General features: G+C 41.5%; 1 protein-coding gene across 2 annotated transcripts in view; it reads right to left on the reverse strand.

The window, feature by feature from the left end:
* Positions 1–1,322: 1,322 nt before the first annotated feature.
* Positions 1,323–15,039, reverse strand: part of LOC139546870 (zinc finger protein ZFP2-like) — a 116,315-nt gene continuing 102,598 nt past the window's right edge. For both annotated transcript variants that reach the window (XM_071355785.1, XM_071355794.1), the window contains exon 2: positions 1,323–2,994. In XM_071355785.1, coding sequence (XP_071211886.1) covers positions 1,859–2,994 — 1,136 coding nt within the window. In that variant the 3' untranslated portion in view covers positions 1,323–1,858. The remainder of the gene's footprint in view (positions 2,995–15,039) is intronic.

Raw genomic sequence — 15,039 nt, forward strand, 5'->3', positions numbered from 1 at the left:
CTTTATCCTATCCTAGGTACTCCTAACTACCGGTACCCAAAACTACACAATTAATCACAACAGCAATACCATTGCCATAAACAAATCTTAGTTTAGTCATCAGTTTAAGTTGAGAGCGGGGATATCCATGGCATTTTCCAATTATGTCCCTATTTTACAAGTAAAAAAAATTGAGAACCTTTCATAATGTTGCCAAACAAAGACTCAACAAACTTACCTGAGACTCCCTGTCTCTGCCAGTCTGTCCCTGCCTATCTGTCCCCAGCTCTGCTGTCTGTGTGCCATCTGTTGCCTGCTCTGCCTAATGACATCATTGTGAAACATTCCATTAGCATTTCACTTCTTTCTTATGAACATTTTATCAACTCGTCTTTGAGATATTAGGCTACTAGAGTTCTTACTTTGCGTTTTGGTGTACTGAAAAATACTCTGATGTCCGTCTTTTTACTTTTTTCTGCCATATTTCTACCTGGCTGGCTGGCCGGTCTAGCTGCACACACACACACATTTACACAACATATGCTACAACCTTTTCTAATTTTAATATAGTTTGTTTCATATTGGCTGGCTTCCAACAATAGCTGAATTTGTAAAGCTAGCGAGCACCAATTCCGTTTCTGTGGTGTTTGCTATAATCTTAAAAAGAAAAAAGGTGAAATAAAATAAAAAAGTTCACTAGCGACAATTTAGCTTTTGCAACGAGACCATTAAATATATTTAAGACAATGGTATAAGAGAGTGTAGTTCTGTTCAGTTTGGACTTCAGTTTATAGCTAACCTTATCACAGGGACTTTGAAGCACTACAGCTGCATGCTGATCTTGGAATAAATTGACGATAGCAAAGATTCCATCTTTGACGACGCCACATTAATGGAATAGGTACTAGCTAGCTTGCTAGTTAATGTTTGCTTTAGTTTGCGCGCTAGCTCTGCAAATTCAGCTAGTGTGTGAACCCTGCCAACATAAAAATGTAAACATTGCTATGGCGCGATTGACTGGATTAACCTCACGTCAGTTACGTACATGTGCCTTTCGGACAGTAGATACGAACCCTCTATTACCTTGCCAGCTAAAGAACTGGCAGTGGATCAAACCATTGTGAGGCAAAGGGCGGGGTGGTCGCAATCTTTTGAAACTTAAAAAGGCGCTATTAAGTGTCTATAATCAGCACAACTGCTTTCATTGCGTATTATTAATATTATTGAAATTACATAGTTATGTTTACAGTGATAGATTGGGGGGGACAAATCATATTTTTCCCAGGATGGGGGGGTCGTGTCCCCCCCTCCCCCCTGGGATTTCCGCCTATGGATATATTGAAAACCTAAACATTTTGGAGTCTTTCATTGTGATTCCAGTGGGTCACCAACGTGGCATACAGCTAGCTACATTGTGATTCCAGTGGGTCACCAACGTGGTAAACAGCTAGCTACATTGTGATTCCAGTGGGTCACCAACGTGGTAAACAGCTAGCTACATTGTGATTCCAGTGGGTCACCAACCTGGTAAACAGCTAGCTACATTGTGATTCCAGTGGGTCACCAACGTGGTAAACAGCCAGCTACATTGTGATTCCAGTGGGTCACCAACGTGGTAAACAGCTAGATACATTTTGAAGTGTAGCATTTTGATTCCAGTGGGTCACCAACATGGTAGGTGTAACAACTCTTTTTTGTTAATCACTTTTTGTTCAATCACATAAATAATAACTCTTTCAGTTCAGAGCCTGGATTTTTTTCCCTGAGGCTAAAATCAATTGAACAGGGGGCAAACATTTAGGGTTCTACATTGACATTCATTAAAATACTTCTACTACAATGTTAAAAGAATCTACATTGTGACATTATTTAATTATTATCATGAAAAAACTCCATGTATTTTCTGATGTTTGATCAGAGATCTTTTACCAGAGTATCTCTTCCCACATTGATCACAGCTATAAGGTTTCTCTCCTGTGTGTGTTCTCTGGTGTAATGTCAGCTGGCTAGATTGACCAAAACTCTTCCCACATTGACCACAGCTATAAGGTTTCTCTCCTGTGTGTGTTCTCTGGTGTGCAGTCAGCTGGCTAGATTGACCAAAACTCTTACCACATTGATCACAGCTATAAGGTCTCTCTCCTGTGTGTGTTCTCTGGTGTACAGTCAGAGAGCCAGATGTAGTAAAACTCTTCCCACATTGACCACAGCTAAAGGGTTTCTCTCCTGTGTGTATTCTCTGGTGTACTGTGAGCTGGTCAGATTTAACAAAACTCTTCCCACATTGATCACAGCTATAAAGTTCATCTCCTGTGTGTGTTCTCTGGTGTAAAGTCAGATCACTAGATTGACAAAAACTCTTCCCACATTGATCACAGCTATAAGGTTTCTCTCCTGTGTGTGTTCTCTGGTGCACTGTCAGATCACTAGATTGACAAAAACTCTTCCCACATTGATCACAGCTATAAGGTTTCTCTCCTGTGTGTGTTCTCTGGTGCACTGTCAGATAGCCAGAAGTAGTAAAACTCTTCCCACATTGATCACAGCTATAAGGTTTCTCTCCTGTGTGTGTTCTCTGGTGTATAGTCAGATTGCTAGATGTAACAAAACTCTTCCCACATTGAACACAGCTATAAGGTTTATCTCCTGTGTGTGTTCTCTGGTGTATAGTCAGATTGCTAGATGTAGTAAAACTCTTCCCACATTGAACACAGCTATAAGGTTTATCTCCTGTGTGTATTCTCTGGTGTACTGTCAGAGAGCCAGAAGTAGTAAAACTCTTCCCACATTGATCACAGCTATAAGATTTCTCTCCTGTGTGTGTTCTCTGATGACTTCTAATGCCTGATGAGGTGAATCTCTTCCCACAGTCAGAGCAGCAGTGAGTTCTCTTCCCTGTGGATCTCTGCAGGTGTTTATTGAGGCGTTCTGATCTGGAGAGACTCTTCTCTGCCTCGTCAGCATCATGAGGTTGTTGAGGCTCCCCAGAGGATCCACGATAGTCCCGTATCTCTCCTGTGTGAACAACAAAGTCAGATGATTAAAGGCCCACAACAGTGGAAATCCACTGTAAAAGGTGATGCCAACAGCGTAGCCATGATGTTGTACAACAATTGACGTCTGTAATGAATGTTAAAATTATTTGACAATTGTCTTAAAATGAGCAAGAAGTCATATTTTAGTAGTAACATCGATGATTGTAGACTAGAAATAAGTTATTCATGTTGTTGAAACTCTAAGCAGTGTGCCAGATGACTTTTGGTCTCCAATATATGCCCCTTTCTGTGTTTAACCTTTACCTGGTCACAACCCCGGATCCGGGATCTCCCCCCATCAAAAAAGCTGACTAGCATAGCCTAGCCTAACGCGACAGGGATATCATATCATTTAATTTTCATGAAATCACAAGTCCAATACAGCAAATGAAAGATAAACATCTTGTGAATCCAGCCATCATTTCTAATTTTTAAAATGTTTTACAGCGAAAACACAATATGTATTTCTATTAGCTAACCACGATAGCAAAAGACTCAACCGCATATTTTCACAATTTTTTTACCGCATAGGTAGCTATGACAAATTCGACCAAATAGAGATATAAAGTCACTAACCAAGAAACAACTTCAGATGACAGTCTGATAACATATTTATTGTATAGCATATGTTTTGTTCGAAAAATGTGCATATTTCAGGTATAAATCATAGTTTTACATTGCAGCCACCATCACAACTTTCACCAAAGCAGCTAGAATAACTACAGAGACCAACGTGAAATACCTAAATAGTCATCATAAAACATTTATGAAAAATACATGGTGTACAGCAAATGAAAGACAAACATCTTGTGAATCCAGCCAATATTTCAGATTTTTTAAGTGTTTTACAGCGAAAACACAATATAGCATTATATTAGCTTACTACAGTAGCCAGCCACACAACCGCATTCATTCAACGCAACGGTAGCGATAGCGAAAAAAACAGCAAAAGATATACATTTATTCACTAACCTTCTCAAACTTCATCAGATGACAGTCCTATAACATCATATTACACAATACATATATGGTTTGTTCGAAAATGTGCATATTTAGCGGCACAAATCGTGGTTTTACAATGTGAATATATGGTGAAATTGCAGAAATATTGTCCGGAGAAATCTTGGAGGCACCTATCTAATCAAATACCTAATCATACACTTCACTAAAAAATACATGTTGTACAGCAAATTAAAGATACACTAGTTCTTAATGCAATCGCTGTGTTAGATTTTTAAAAATAACTTTAGTACGACATACAGCTTACGTTATAACGTTATAGCGAGACAGCGCCCGCCAAAACGCTGGATAACAATACTAAACTTTTTCAACAGAAATACGAAATAACATCATAAATGGGTCCTACTTTTTGCTGATCTTCCATCAGAATCTTGTACAAGGGGTCCTTTGTCCAGAACAATCGTTGTTTGGTTTTAGAATGTCCTCTTCTCCTATAGAATTAGCAGCCAAAGCTAGCCAAGTGGTGCTAAGCTGTCCAAAATCCGTTGACGCAAACAATGCAATACGCCAAACCCCCCGATAAACGGTGAAAATTCTGATAAAACTATATTGAAAAAACATACTTTACGATGATATTGTCACATTTATCAAGTAAAATCAAAGCCGGAGATATTACACGTCTATACCGAGCGCTTTTCAGAAGGCAATGCAAGGTCCCTTCCCGCGCGTTGCTGCACAAAGAGAAAAGTGGTCACGTCATGCCAAGAGGTCTTGTTCGGCCTCAGATCAAGCGAGACACCCCATTTCAACTCTCACAGCCTATTGACATCTAGTGGAAGGCGTATGAAGTGCATGTCTATCCATAGATTTCAAGGCAATTAATAGGGGAGCCCTGAAACAGAGGCTCGATTTCGGATTTGTCACTTCCTGTCAGGAAGTTTGCTGCAGAATGAGTTCTGTTTTACTCACAGATATAATTCAAACGGTTTTAGAAACTTGAGAGTGTTTTCTATCCAATAGTAATAATAATATGCATATTGTACGAGCAAGAATAGAGTATGAGGCATTTTAATTTGGGCACGATTTTTTCCAAAGTGGAAACAGCGCCCCCCTATTGACAAGAAGTTTTAACCAGCCAGCTACTATAGCTGACTAATACAAAATAACGTAATATTAAATTAAATAGGTTAACAAGTAGATACGACAGAAGTGTGTCTAAAACACAGTAGGTAATATAGACCGAAAGCGTATAAATAGCTTGAATCTTTCGGCTATGTTGGCTAGCAAGCTACCGAGGTGGTTGACGAGCTGTTTATGAAGAACCGTCCACTAGATTATACGTCACGCTGGCAGCATCGCCTGAAAGACGCACATCGCCGTCTGCTGACTGGAGGGGAAACGCAGTTGAGGATCATATTTTATTTTCAGACAAAGATTATTGTAAATGGATTTAATTAAATAATACTATTATATTGAGACATACAAAGACAGGAATGTGTTGATTGATAAGTGCGAATAAAACATGTTTACTACAGCACATTTAAGGCAGTCTCATTAAGTCAAACTAAATCTAAATAATTAGCAAGCTACTGTAGGTCCATACTGCTCCTACATGGTGTAACAATACATCATGTAGATGTATATAATGAACAGACTAGGTCTATACTGCTCCTACATGGTGTAACAATACATCATGTAGATCAGGGGTGTCAAAGTCAAATGGACGGAGGGCCAAATAAAAAATTTAGCTACAAGCCGAGGGCCGGACTGTTCGAATGTTCATTGAAAAAATTTTAAATGACGCATATAGTCTAGTGAACCTAATTGAACCTACTGAAAACCTAACAAATATATTCCAATATGATCAGATAAATAAAGCAATATTTTCTTATGGCTCTGTCAGTAATCTTTAATTTTCAACAGACACAAAAGACAAATTTCCTTTATATAAAAATCCCCATAACATGAACATTAAATGAAAGAAACCGGTATTCAAGGCACCATCAGTAGCCTATATTTTCTATTTTAGCAAAAGTGGGCTAAATTTACTTCAAAGAAAAAAACAATAATAGCAATTTTCTATCATCCACTCAACTGAAATATTTTTAAAATATAATTGGATTGAAATACAATAAAATAAAGTGCAAAAATCTATTAATCAAAAACAACACTTTGTTTAAGGAGAAGTAACATGCAGTGAAAACAAATATTAAACTTTAACTTTTAAACTTGAACTGAGTAAAAACTCTAAATATGTGATTGCACAGTAATGTTCACTTGTTTGAGGTTGAGGGTGATACTTGGTGGTGTCCCATCTTTTCCACAAGTTCATCAATGTTCGGGGTAAGGCTCTGAGCTGAGGAAATCCTCAGAATTGAGTGGAGGTGTTCAGCAGTAAGTCGACTTCTGTGTGATGTTTTGTTCAGGTTCATCAAAGAAAACAGTTGTTCACACAGGTATGTGCTGCCAAACATAGACAACGTTTGAGCAGCCTGGATGCGCAGCTGGGGCATTGTGTCGGGGAGGAAACGGGCGAACTCCGCAGCACCCACTGCCGCATATTTTGCCCTCAGTGCATCATTGCATTGGAGGTCAATCAACTCCATTTGGAGGTTTGGTGGTGAGCTTTCCACGTCAACAGCAAATGGGTTACCGAGCAGTTCCAACCTGCTTTTTTGTGCTTCAAAGTCAGCAAATCGGCGTCGAAAGTCAGCGGCAAGCATACCTATTTTATCAGCCAACTGTGCGCTCGGGAACGCACTGGTAGAGAGCTTCTCTTTCATGGTCTGGCAGCTGGGAAAGTGGCTCAAATTTTCTTTCCGCATCTGCGTCTCCCACAGAGTCAGTTTGGTTTTAAATGCCTTCACTGTACTGTACATATCAGAGATGACATGATCCCGACCCTGCAGCTGCAAGTTCATTGCATTCAGATGACTCGTAATGTCACACAGAAAAGCCATTTCACACAGAAACATTTCGTCTCGGAGTTGTGTTGTGTCTTTCCCTTTGCTGTCCAAGAACAGACAAATCTCCTCACGAAGCTCGAAACATCTTTGAAGCACCTTTCCCTGGCTTAGCCATCGCACCTCTGTGTGATAAGGCAAATCACCATGCTCCGTTTCTAACTCCGTCAGAAATGCCTTGAACTGGCGGTGATTCAAACCTTTGGCTCTGATAAAGTTAACTGTGCGCGTGATGATGCTCATTACATGCTCCATTTTCAAGGCTTTACCGCACAACGCTTCCTGGTGTATGATACAATGATAAGCTGTCAGCTCACCTGTCGCGTTTTCCTCTTGCATCTTTTCCCGTATCTTCGCCACCAGTCCGCTCCTGTGTCCACACATCGCAGGTGCTCCGTCGGTTGTCAAACCCACGAGTTTTTCCCAAGGCAGCTCCATCTCATTTACACATCTTGACACCTCTTCATACAAATCATGCCCCGTAGTTGTGCCATGCATAGGACGTAAAGCCAAAAACTCCTCTGTCACGCTTAGGCTGGAGTCCACTCCGCGGATGAAAATTGACAACTGGGCAATGTCAGAAATGTCGGTGCTCTCATCCACAGCCAAGGAATATGCAATGAAATCTTTTCCCTTTTTCACAAGCTGCTCTTTTAGATTGATGGACAACTGGTCTACTCTCTCGGCAATGGTGTTTCTGCTCAGACTCACATTTAAAAAGAGTTGCCTTTTTTCTGGGCAAACTTCGTCACAAACTTTAATCATGCAGTTTTTGATGAAATCCCCCTCCGTAAATGGCCGGACTGATTTAGCGATCTCTTCTGCCAAAATAAAACTGGCCTTGACAGCAGCCTGGCCTTGTGATTTGGCTTTTTTGAACAGAGCCTGTCGAGATTTGAGGCCTCGTTTTAATTCCTCTGCCTTTTGTAGCCTTTGTTCCATGTCCATATTCTTGTTTTTGTCCGCGTGTTTCGTTTCATAATGTCGTCTCAGATTATACTCTTTCAGTACCGCCACACTTTCTCCACACAGAAGACACACAGGTTTTCCAGCTACCTCCGTGAACATATACTCCGACTCCCACCTTGTTTGAAACCCCCGGTTCTCAGTGTCCACCTTCCGTTTTGCCATTTTTGATGGGTATCTGAAAGTTAATTTTACTGTGATGCTGACGACTGCTGTGCCAATAAATATTGAAATGAAGCAGCCTACTGCTCGGTGCGTCACCGTTGCATTGTGGGAAATGTAGTATTGGTGCGTGTAAAAGATCTGCGGGCTGCCGGCTTGCTGCGGTCTGCGGGCCGGTTCTAATAATAAATCAAGATCATCCCAGGGGCCGTAAAAAACCTTCTCGCGGGCCGGATGTGGCCCGCGGGCCTTGACTCTGACACCCCTGATGTAGATGTATATAATGAACAGACTAGGTCTATACTGCTCCTACATGGTGTAACAATACATCATGTAGATGGACACTACCATTCAAAAGTTTGGCGTCACTTTGAAATGTCCTTGTTTTTTAAAGAAAATCAAATGTTTTCATTTATTTACCTGTTTTTGCTTTGTCATTATGGGGTATTGTGATGTCATTATTGGCTATTGTGTAGATTGATGAGGGGAAAAAATGATTGAATCAATTTTAGAATAAGGTTGTAACGTAACAAAATGTGGAAAAAGTGAAGGGGTCTGAATACTTTCCGAATACATTGTATATATAGGGGCAGTACAATTTGATTGCAGAAACACCTCCCTGCAAATGAGGAAACCACTAGTTATGGATGTAGTATATCTGGTAATGAGGAAACCACTAGTTATGGATGTAGTATATCTGCTAATGAGGACACCACAAGTTATGGATGTAGTATATCTGCCTGGAGCAAAAATGGTGAGCAAAGCTTTTAGTTTTTCACAATGTATTCTGAATGTGAATGGGGGACAACTCAGGGGAGTAACCTCCATTTCCAGGTTGCTTATGAGTACATTTCACACTACTTTGGATTATAATTGTAATGCTCGTTTGAATGTCCTGCTTAATATAAATGTTTGCTACAGTATTAAAAATTATGTGTAATTATTGAAGAACCGCGTTAATGACAGTATACATTTGGGTGTTGCTAATAAAGTTAAGATTTCTTTGTATTTCACCTTTATTTAACCAGGTAGGCCAGTCGAGAACAAGTTCTCATTTACAACTGCGACCTGGCCAAGATAAAGCAAAGCAGTGCGACAAAAAAACAACAGAGTTACATACACTTGGGATAAACAAACGTACAGTCAATAACACAATAGAAAGTCTATATACAGTGTGTGCAAATGGAGTAAGGAGGTAAGGCAATAAATAGGCCATAGTAGCAAAGTAATTACAAATTAACACTGGAGTGATAGATGTGCAGATGATGATGTGCAAGTAGAAATACTGGTGTGCAAAAGAGCAAAAAAAGTTTTAAAAACATGGGGATGAGGTAGGCAATTGGATGGGCTATTTACAGATGGGCTGTGTACAGCTGCAGCGATCGGTAAGCTGCTCAGATAGCTGATGCTTAAAGTTAGTGAGGGAGAGTCTCCAGCTTCAGTGATTTTTGCAATTCGTTCCAGTCATTGGCAGCAGAGAACTGGAAGGAAAGGCGGCCAAAATAGGTGTTGGCTTTGGGGATGACCAGTGAGATATACTTCCTGGAGCACGTGCTACGGGTGGGTGTTGCTATGGTGACCAGTGAGCTGAGTTAAGGCGGAGCTTTACCTAGCAAAGACTTATAGATGACCTGGAGCCAGTGTGTTTGGAGACGAATATGTAGCGAGGGCCAGCCGACGAGAGCAGTGGTATATAGGGATATGGTGACAAAACGGATGGCACTGTGATAGACTGCATCCAGTTTGCTGTGTAGAGTGTTGGAGGCTATTTTGAAAATTACATCACTGAAGTCAAGGATCGGTAGGATAGTCAGTTTTACGAGGGTATGTTCGGCAGCGTGAGTGAAGGAGGCTTTGTTGCAAAATAGGAAGCCAAATCTAGATTTAATTTTGGATTGGAAATGCTTAATATTAGTCTGGAAGGAGAGTTTACAGTCTAGCAAGACACCTAGGTATTTATAGTTGTCCACATATTCTAAGTCAGAACCGTCCAGAGTAGTCATGCTGGACGGGCGGGTACGGGCAGCGATCGGTTGAAGGGCATACATTTAGTTTTACTAGCGTTTAAGAGCAGTTGGAGGCCACGGAAGGAGTGTTGTATGGCATTGAAGCTCGTTTGGAGGTTTGTTAACCTTTATGGGATAGGGGGCAGCATTTTTACTTTTGGATGAATAGCGTGCCCAGAGTGAACTGCCTCCTACTCTGTCCCAGATGCTAATATATGCATATTATTATTAGTATTGGATAGAAAACACTCATATGTCCAAATAGCCACTTGTTGTTAGCGTGTTCAGCCCAGTAATCCATCTTCATGAGGCGCAGGCACTTCGTCCAGACAAAAACTTGAGAAGTTCCGTTACAGTCCTTTAGAAACATGTCAAACGGTGTATGGAATCAATCTTTAGGATGTTTTTAACATAAAACATCAATAATGTTCCAACCGGAGAATTCCTTTGTCTGAAGAAAAGCACTGGAACTAGAGGTAACTCTGTCGGGAGCGCACGTCATGAGACCAAGGCACTCTGCCAGACCACTGACTCAAAGAGGTCTCATGAGCCCCTCCTTTATAGTAGAAGCCTCATTCAAGTTTCTAAAGACGGTTGACATCTAGTGGAAGCCGTAGGAGGTTCAACTTTATCCATATCTCAATGTGTATTCGGTAAGCCAAGCTTTAAAAAACTACAAACCTCAGATTTCCCACTTCCTGGTTGGATTTGTCTCAGGTTTTCGCCTGCCATATGAGTTCTGTTATACTCACAGACATCATTCAAACAGTTTTAGAAACTTCAGAGTGTTTTCTATCCAATACTAATAACAATATGCATATATTAGCATCTGGGACAGAGTAGCAGGCAGTTTACTCTGGGCACCTTATTCATCCAAGCTACTCAATACTGCCCTCCTGTCACCAAGAAGTTAAGTGTCCAAAGTGTCCAAAGAAGGGCCAGATGTATACAGAATGGTGTCGTCTGCATAAAGGTGGATCAAGGAATCCCCCGCAGCAAGAGCAACATCGTTGGTATATACAGAGAAAAGAGATGGCCTGAGAATTGAACCCTGTGGTACCCCCATAGAGACTGCCAGAAGTCCATAAAACAGGCCCTCTGATTTGACACACTGACCTCTATCTGAGAAGTAGTTGGTGAACCAGGCGAGTCAGTCATTTGAGAAACCAAGGCTGTTGAGTCTGCCGATAAGAATACGGTGATTGACAGAGTCGAAAGCCTTGGCCAGGTTGATGAAGACAGCGACACAGTATTGTCTCTTATCGATGGCGGTTATGATATCGTTTAGGACCTTGAGCGTGGCTGAGGTGCACCCGTGACCAGCTCGGAAACCGGATTGCACAGCGGAGAAGGTACGGTGGGATTCAAAATGGTCAGTGACCTGTTTGTTGACTTGGCTTTTGAAGACTTTAGAAAGGCAGGGCAGGATGGATATAGGTATGTAACAGTTTGGGTCTAGAGTGTCACCCCCTTTGAAGAGGGGGGTGACCGCGGATAAGAGAGGTTGCATCTCTGGAGGCACTAGTTATGCTAGGTGACGTCACCGCATGTGTGGGAGGTGGGACAAAAGAGTTCTCTGAGGCATGTTGAGTGGGACTAGGGGCTCCGCAGTAAAATAAAACAATGATAACTACCCTAAACAACAGTATACAAGGCATATTGACATTAGAGGGACATAACACGAGGCATAAAGCAATCACAGGTGTTGATTGGGAGAGCTAGCTAAGACAACAACGGGTAAGACAACAACAACAGGTAAAATGGCGATGAATGGGCAGAGAGGGTCAGTTAACTACACACAGGGCCTGAGTTCGAGGCTGGGGCCGACAGATAAACAAAATAAACAAAATGGAGAACCGTGATTAATGAACAGTCCAGCAGGCATCAGCTATGTAGCCAAGTGATCATAGGGTCCAGTGAACAGCAATATATGAACTAGGGAAGCCGTTAGGTAGTCATTACTATGCTAGCCGGGAGATGCGCCTGGCTCGAGGCTAACTGGTGCTAGCGTCGGGACAAGGGCATTAGCCACTATAGCCACTCCAGTGCGTCCGGTGCAAAGGTCCAGAGCTTACGGCAGGAATCCGGTGATGTAGTGGCTTCTAATCGTGTTAGTGAAGAGTCTGGGAGACATCAGCTGTGTAGCTGAGTGATCATAGGGTCCACTGAGCAGGCCGGGAGATGGGCCTAGCTCAAGGCTAGCTTAGGGGCTGGGCCACTCGGTGGCAGCTAGCTAGCTGCGATTATCCGGTGTAATGGTCCAGAGCTTACGGCAGGAATACGGTGATGTAGTGGAGGAAAACAGTCCGATATGCTCAGGGTTGATATCGCGCAGTGCAGACTGGCAGGTATTATCCAGGCTAAAAGCGGCTGGTGTCTGGGCTAAAAAGGTAAAGGCCGCTAGCAGTGGCTAACAATGACTAAATAGCTAGTAGCTAATTAGCCGTCTTGGATGACAAGATGACTCTATTAAAAACCATTGGATTTAGCAAACTCTGAAATTATTTAGTGTTTCTGTGCCCATGAAAACTGTTTTCCCAGCGTAACATAAGGAGCCACTAAATTATACATAGTTCGAGTGCATTTCAGAATACAAAAAAACTGTCCGACAGCAAGATCCCGTATTTAAGTTGAAGTTCATCATATGACAAGCGTAACGTTATGACTATAACTACTGTTCCCTGAAGGAGGGAAACTAGGTACAACATACTATTAAATCCACGCCTCGCTGGAAGCCCCGCCTTCCACAGGTGATGAGCGTGAGGTTTGGATTTATTCCTTCAATTTAATACCGCTCTTCACCGACCCAGGAAGGGGTGGGGCCAATTAGGTGTTGTACCTCGTTTCCCTCCTTCAGGGAAGTGTAATTATAATCAAAGTTACACTCCCTTTCAGTCGGTCAACTTCGGTACAACATACTATGGGGAAATACAATCATTCCCCAACCGAATACTAAATGAAACAGCCCATGGCAGATCACCCAGACCTGACCCCGCAAGATGCGTCAGTTTTGTCAATTTATTCATTGTCTTTTGTTTGAAACACTCCTGTTAGTGTTGAGTAAGGACGCACACCTGATTACACATATAGAAGTAGGACTAGTCAACCTGGATTGAGCACAAATGTAGGCCTCTAAATGTGCCCATTTGGGGATGTCTGATAGTATTTCAGATTGTCTTAACGCACCACCACTAATGAGTTGTGGAGCTTCTCAAAAAAAAAAATATCCAGCTTCTCCAACAAATTTTTTCTTCACCTCAAACAGCAGGTAAACAAAGTCTTATTAGAATCCATTACGAATGACAATAGTTGCTCAAAGTATTTGTAAATTATTTCCAGCTCTCGCCCTTTCGATAACCACTCGGCATTAAAGGGAAAAATGTAATGCTCTGATCCAGTGGAAATGTTATAAAATACCTGATTACTTCTTGTCCTTTGCACAAATAGACGACAGCTGTGTCTGTCCAGAACTCACTGGCGCAGGAAACTGAGGGCCCAGAATATTTTATATAATGTTGCAAGTTTCAGAGGACCCAGTTGATAGTTGATAGAATGTTTCAAGTTCGTTGTTGACAGGCCATGTGCAGCCAATGTGATTTATAGAATATTTATTTTTAATCTGGATATTTTCTACCTGCAGGCTGCAAATGTTTTTGTTTGTTGGTTTCATGTAGGCTATTTTTACATAGTTGGCAATGGCAATAAAAGTTACTTTTAGATTTGTATAATTTTCATTTAGATAGAATGTAGATTAATCACAGATAATGATGTTGAGATAAAGACTATTATAATAATTATTACTATTATAAATGAAATGAAACTGTTCCAGTAAAATGTGAATATGAAAATCCTAACTGGCACCAGATTAGTAGAAATGGTCAGAGAAATTGGCAGGAAATGGAAAAGGTTGCTGACTGCTGGTGTAGCCTATTACCAGAAACTATAGGAGCATAACGACTGCTGGTGTAGCCTATTACCAGAAACTATACGAGCATAACGACTGCTGGTGTAGCCTATTACCAGAAACTATAGGAGCATAACGACTGCTGGTGTAGCCTATTACCAGAAACTATACGAGCATAACGACTGCAGGTGTAGTCTATTACCAGAAACTATAGGAGCATAACGACTGCTGGTGTAGCCTATTACCAGAAACTATAGGAGCATAACGACTGCTGGTGTAGCCTATTACCAGAAACTATAGGAGCATAATGACTGCTGGTGTAGCCTATTACCAGAAACTATAGGAGCATAACGACTGCTGGTGTAGTCTATTACCAGAAACTTTAGGAGCATAACATTAGAATTTACGAATGCCAGCAGCAGCGGGAGGAGTAGGCTAAGGAAGAGTTTTTTTTCTGATGGTTATCTTGTTTCAGAGGGGTGTCATCAATAGCCCATAATGACAACAGATAATAAACATAAATAAACATAAATAAACACTTATTACATAAGCATTCAGACCCTTTGCTATGAGACTCGAAATTGCTTTCAGGTGCATCTTGTTTCCATTAATCAACCTTGAGATGTATCTACAACTTGTTCAGAGTCCACCTGTTGTAAATTCAAATGATTGGTTTTGATTTGGAAGGCACACACCTGTCTATATAAGGTCCCAGAGTTGACAGTGCATGTCAGAGCAAACACCAAGCCATGAGGTCGAAGGAATTGTCCACAGAGCTCCGAGACAGGATTGTGTCGAGGCACAGATCTGGGGATGGGTACCAAAAATAAATCTGCAGCATTGAAGGTCCCCAAGAAGACAGTGGCCTCCATCATTCATAAATGGAATACTCTTCCTAGAGCTGGTCAACCGGCCAAACTGAGCGATTAGGGGAGAAGGGCCTTGGTCAGGGAGGTGACGAAAAACCTGATGGTCACTCTGACAGAGCTCCGGAGTTCCTCTGTGGAGATGGGAGAACCTTCCAGAAGGACAACCATCTCTGCAGCACTCCACCAATCAGACCT

The sequence above is a fragment of the Salvelinus alpinus genome, chromosome 2, assembly GCF_045679555.1.
Source record: "Salvelinus alpinus chromosome 2, SLU_Salpinus.1, whole genome shotgun sequence".
In the NCBI taxonomy this organism is placed as follows: Eukaryota; Metazoa; Chordata; class Actinopteri; order Salmoniformes; family Salmonidae; genus Salvelinus; species Salvelinus alpinus.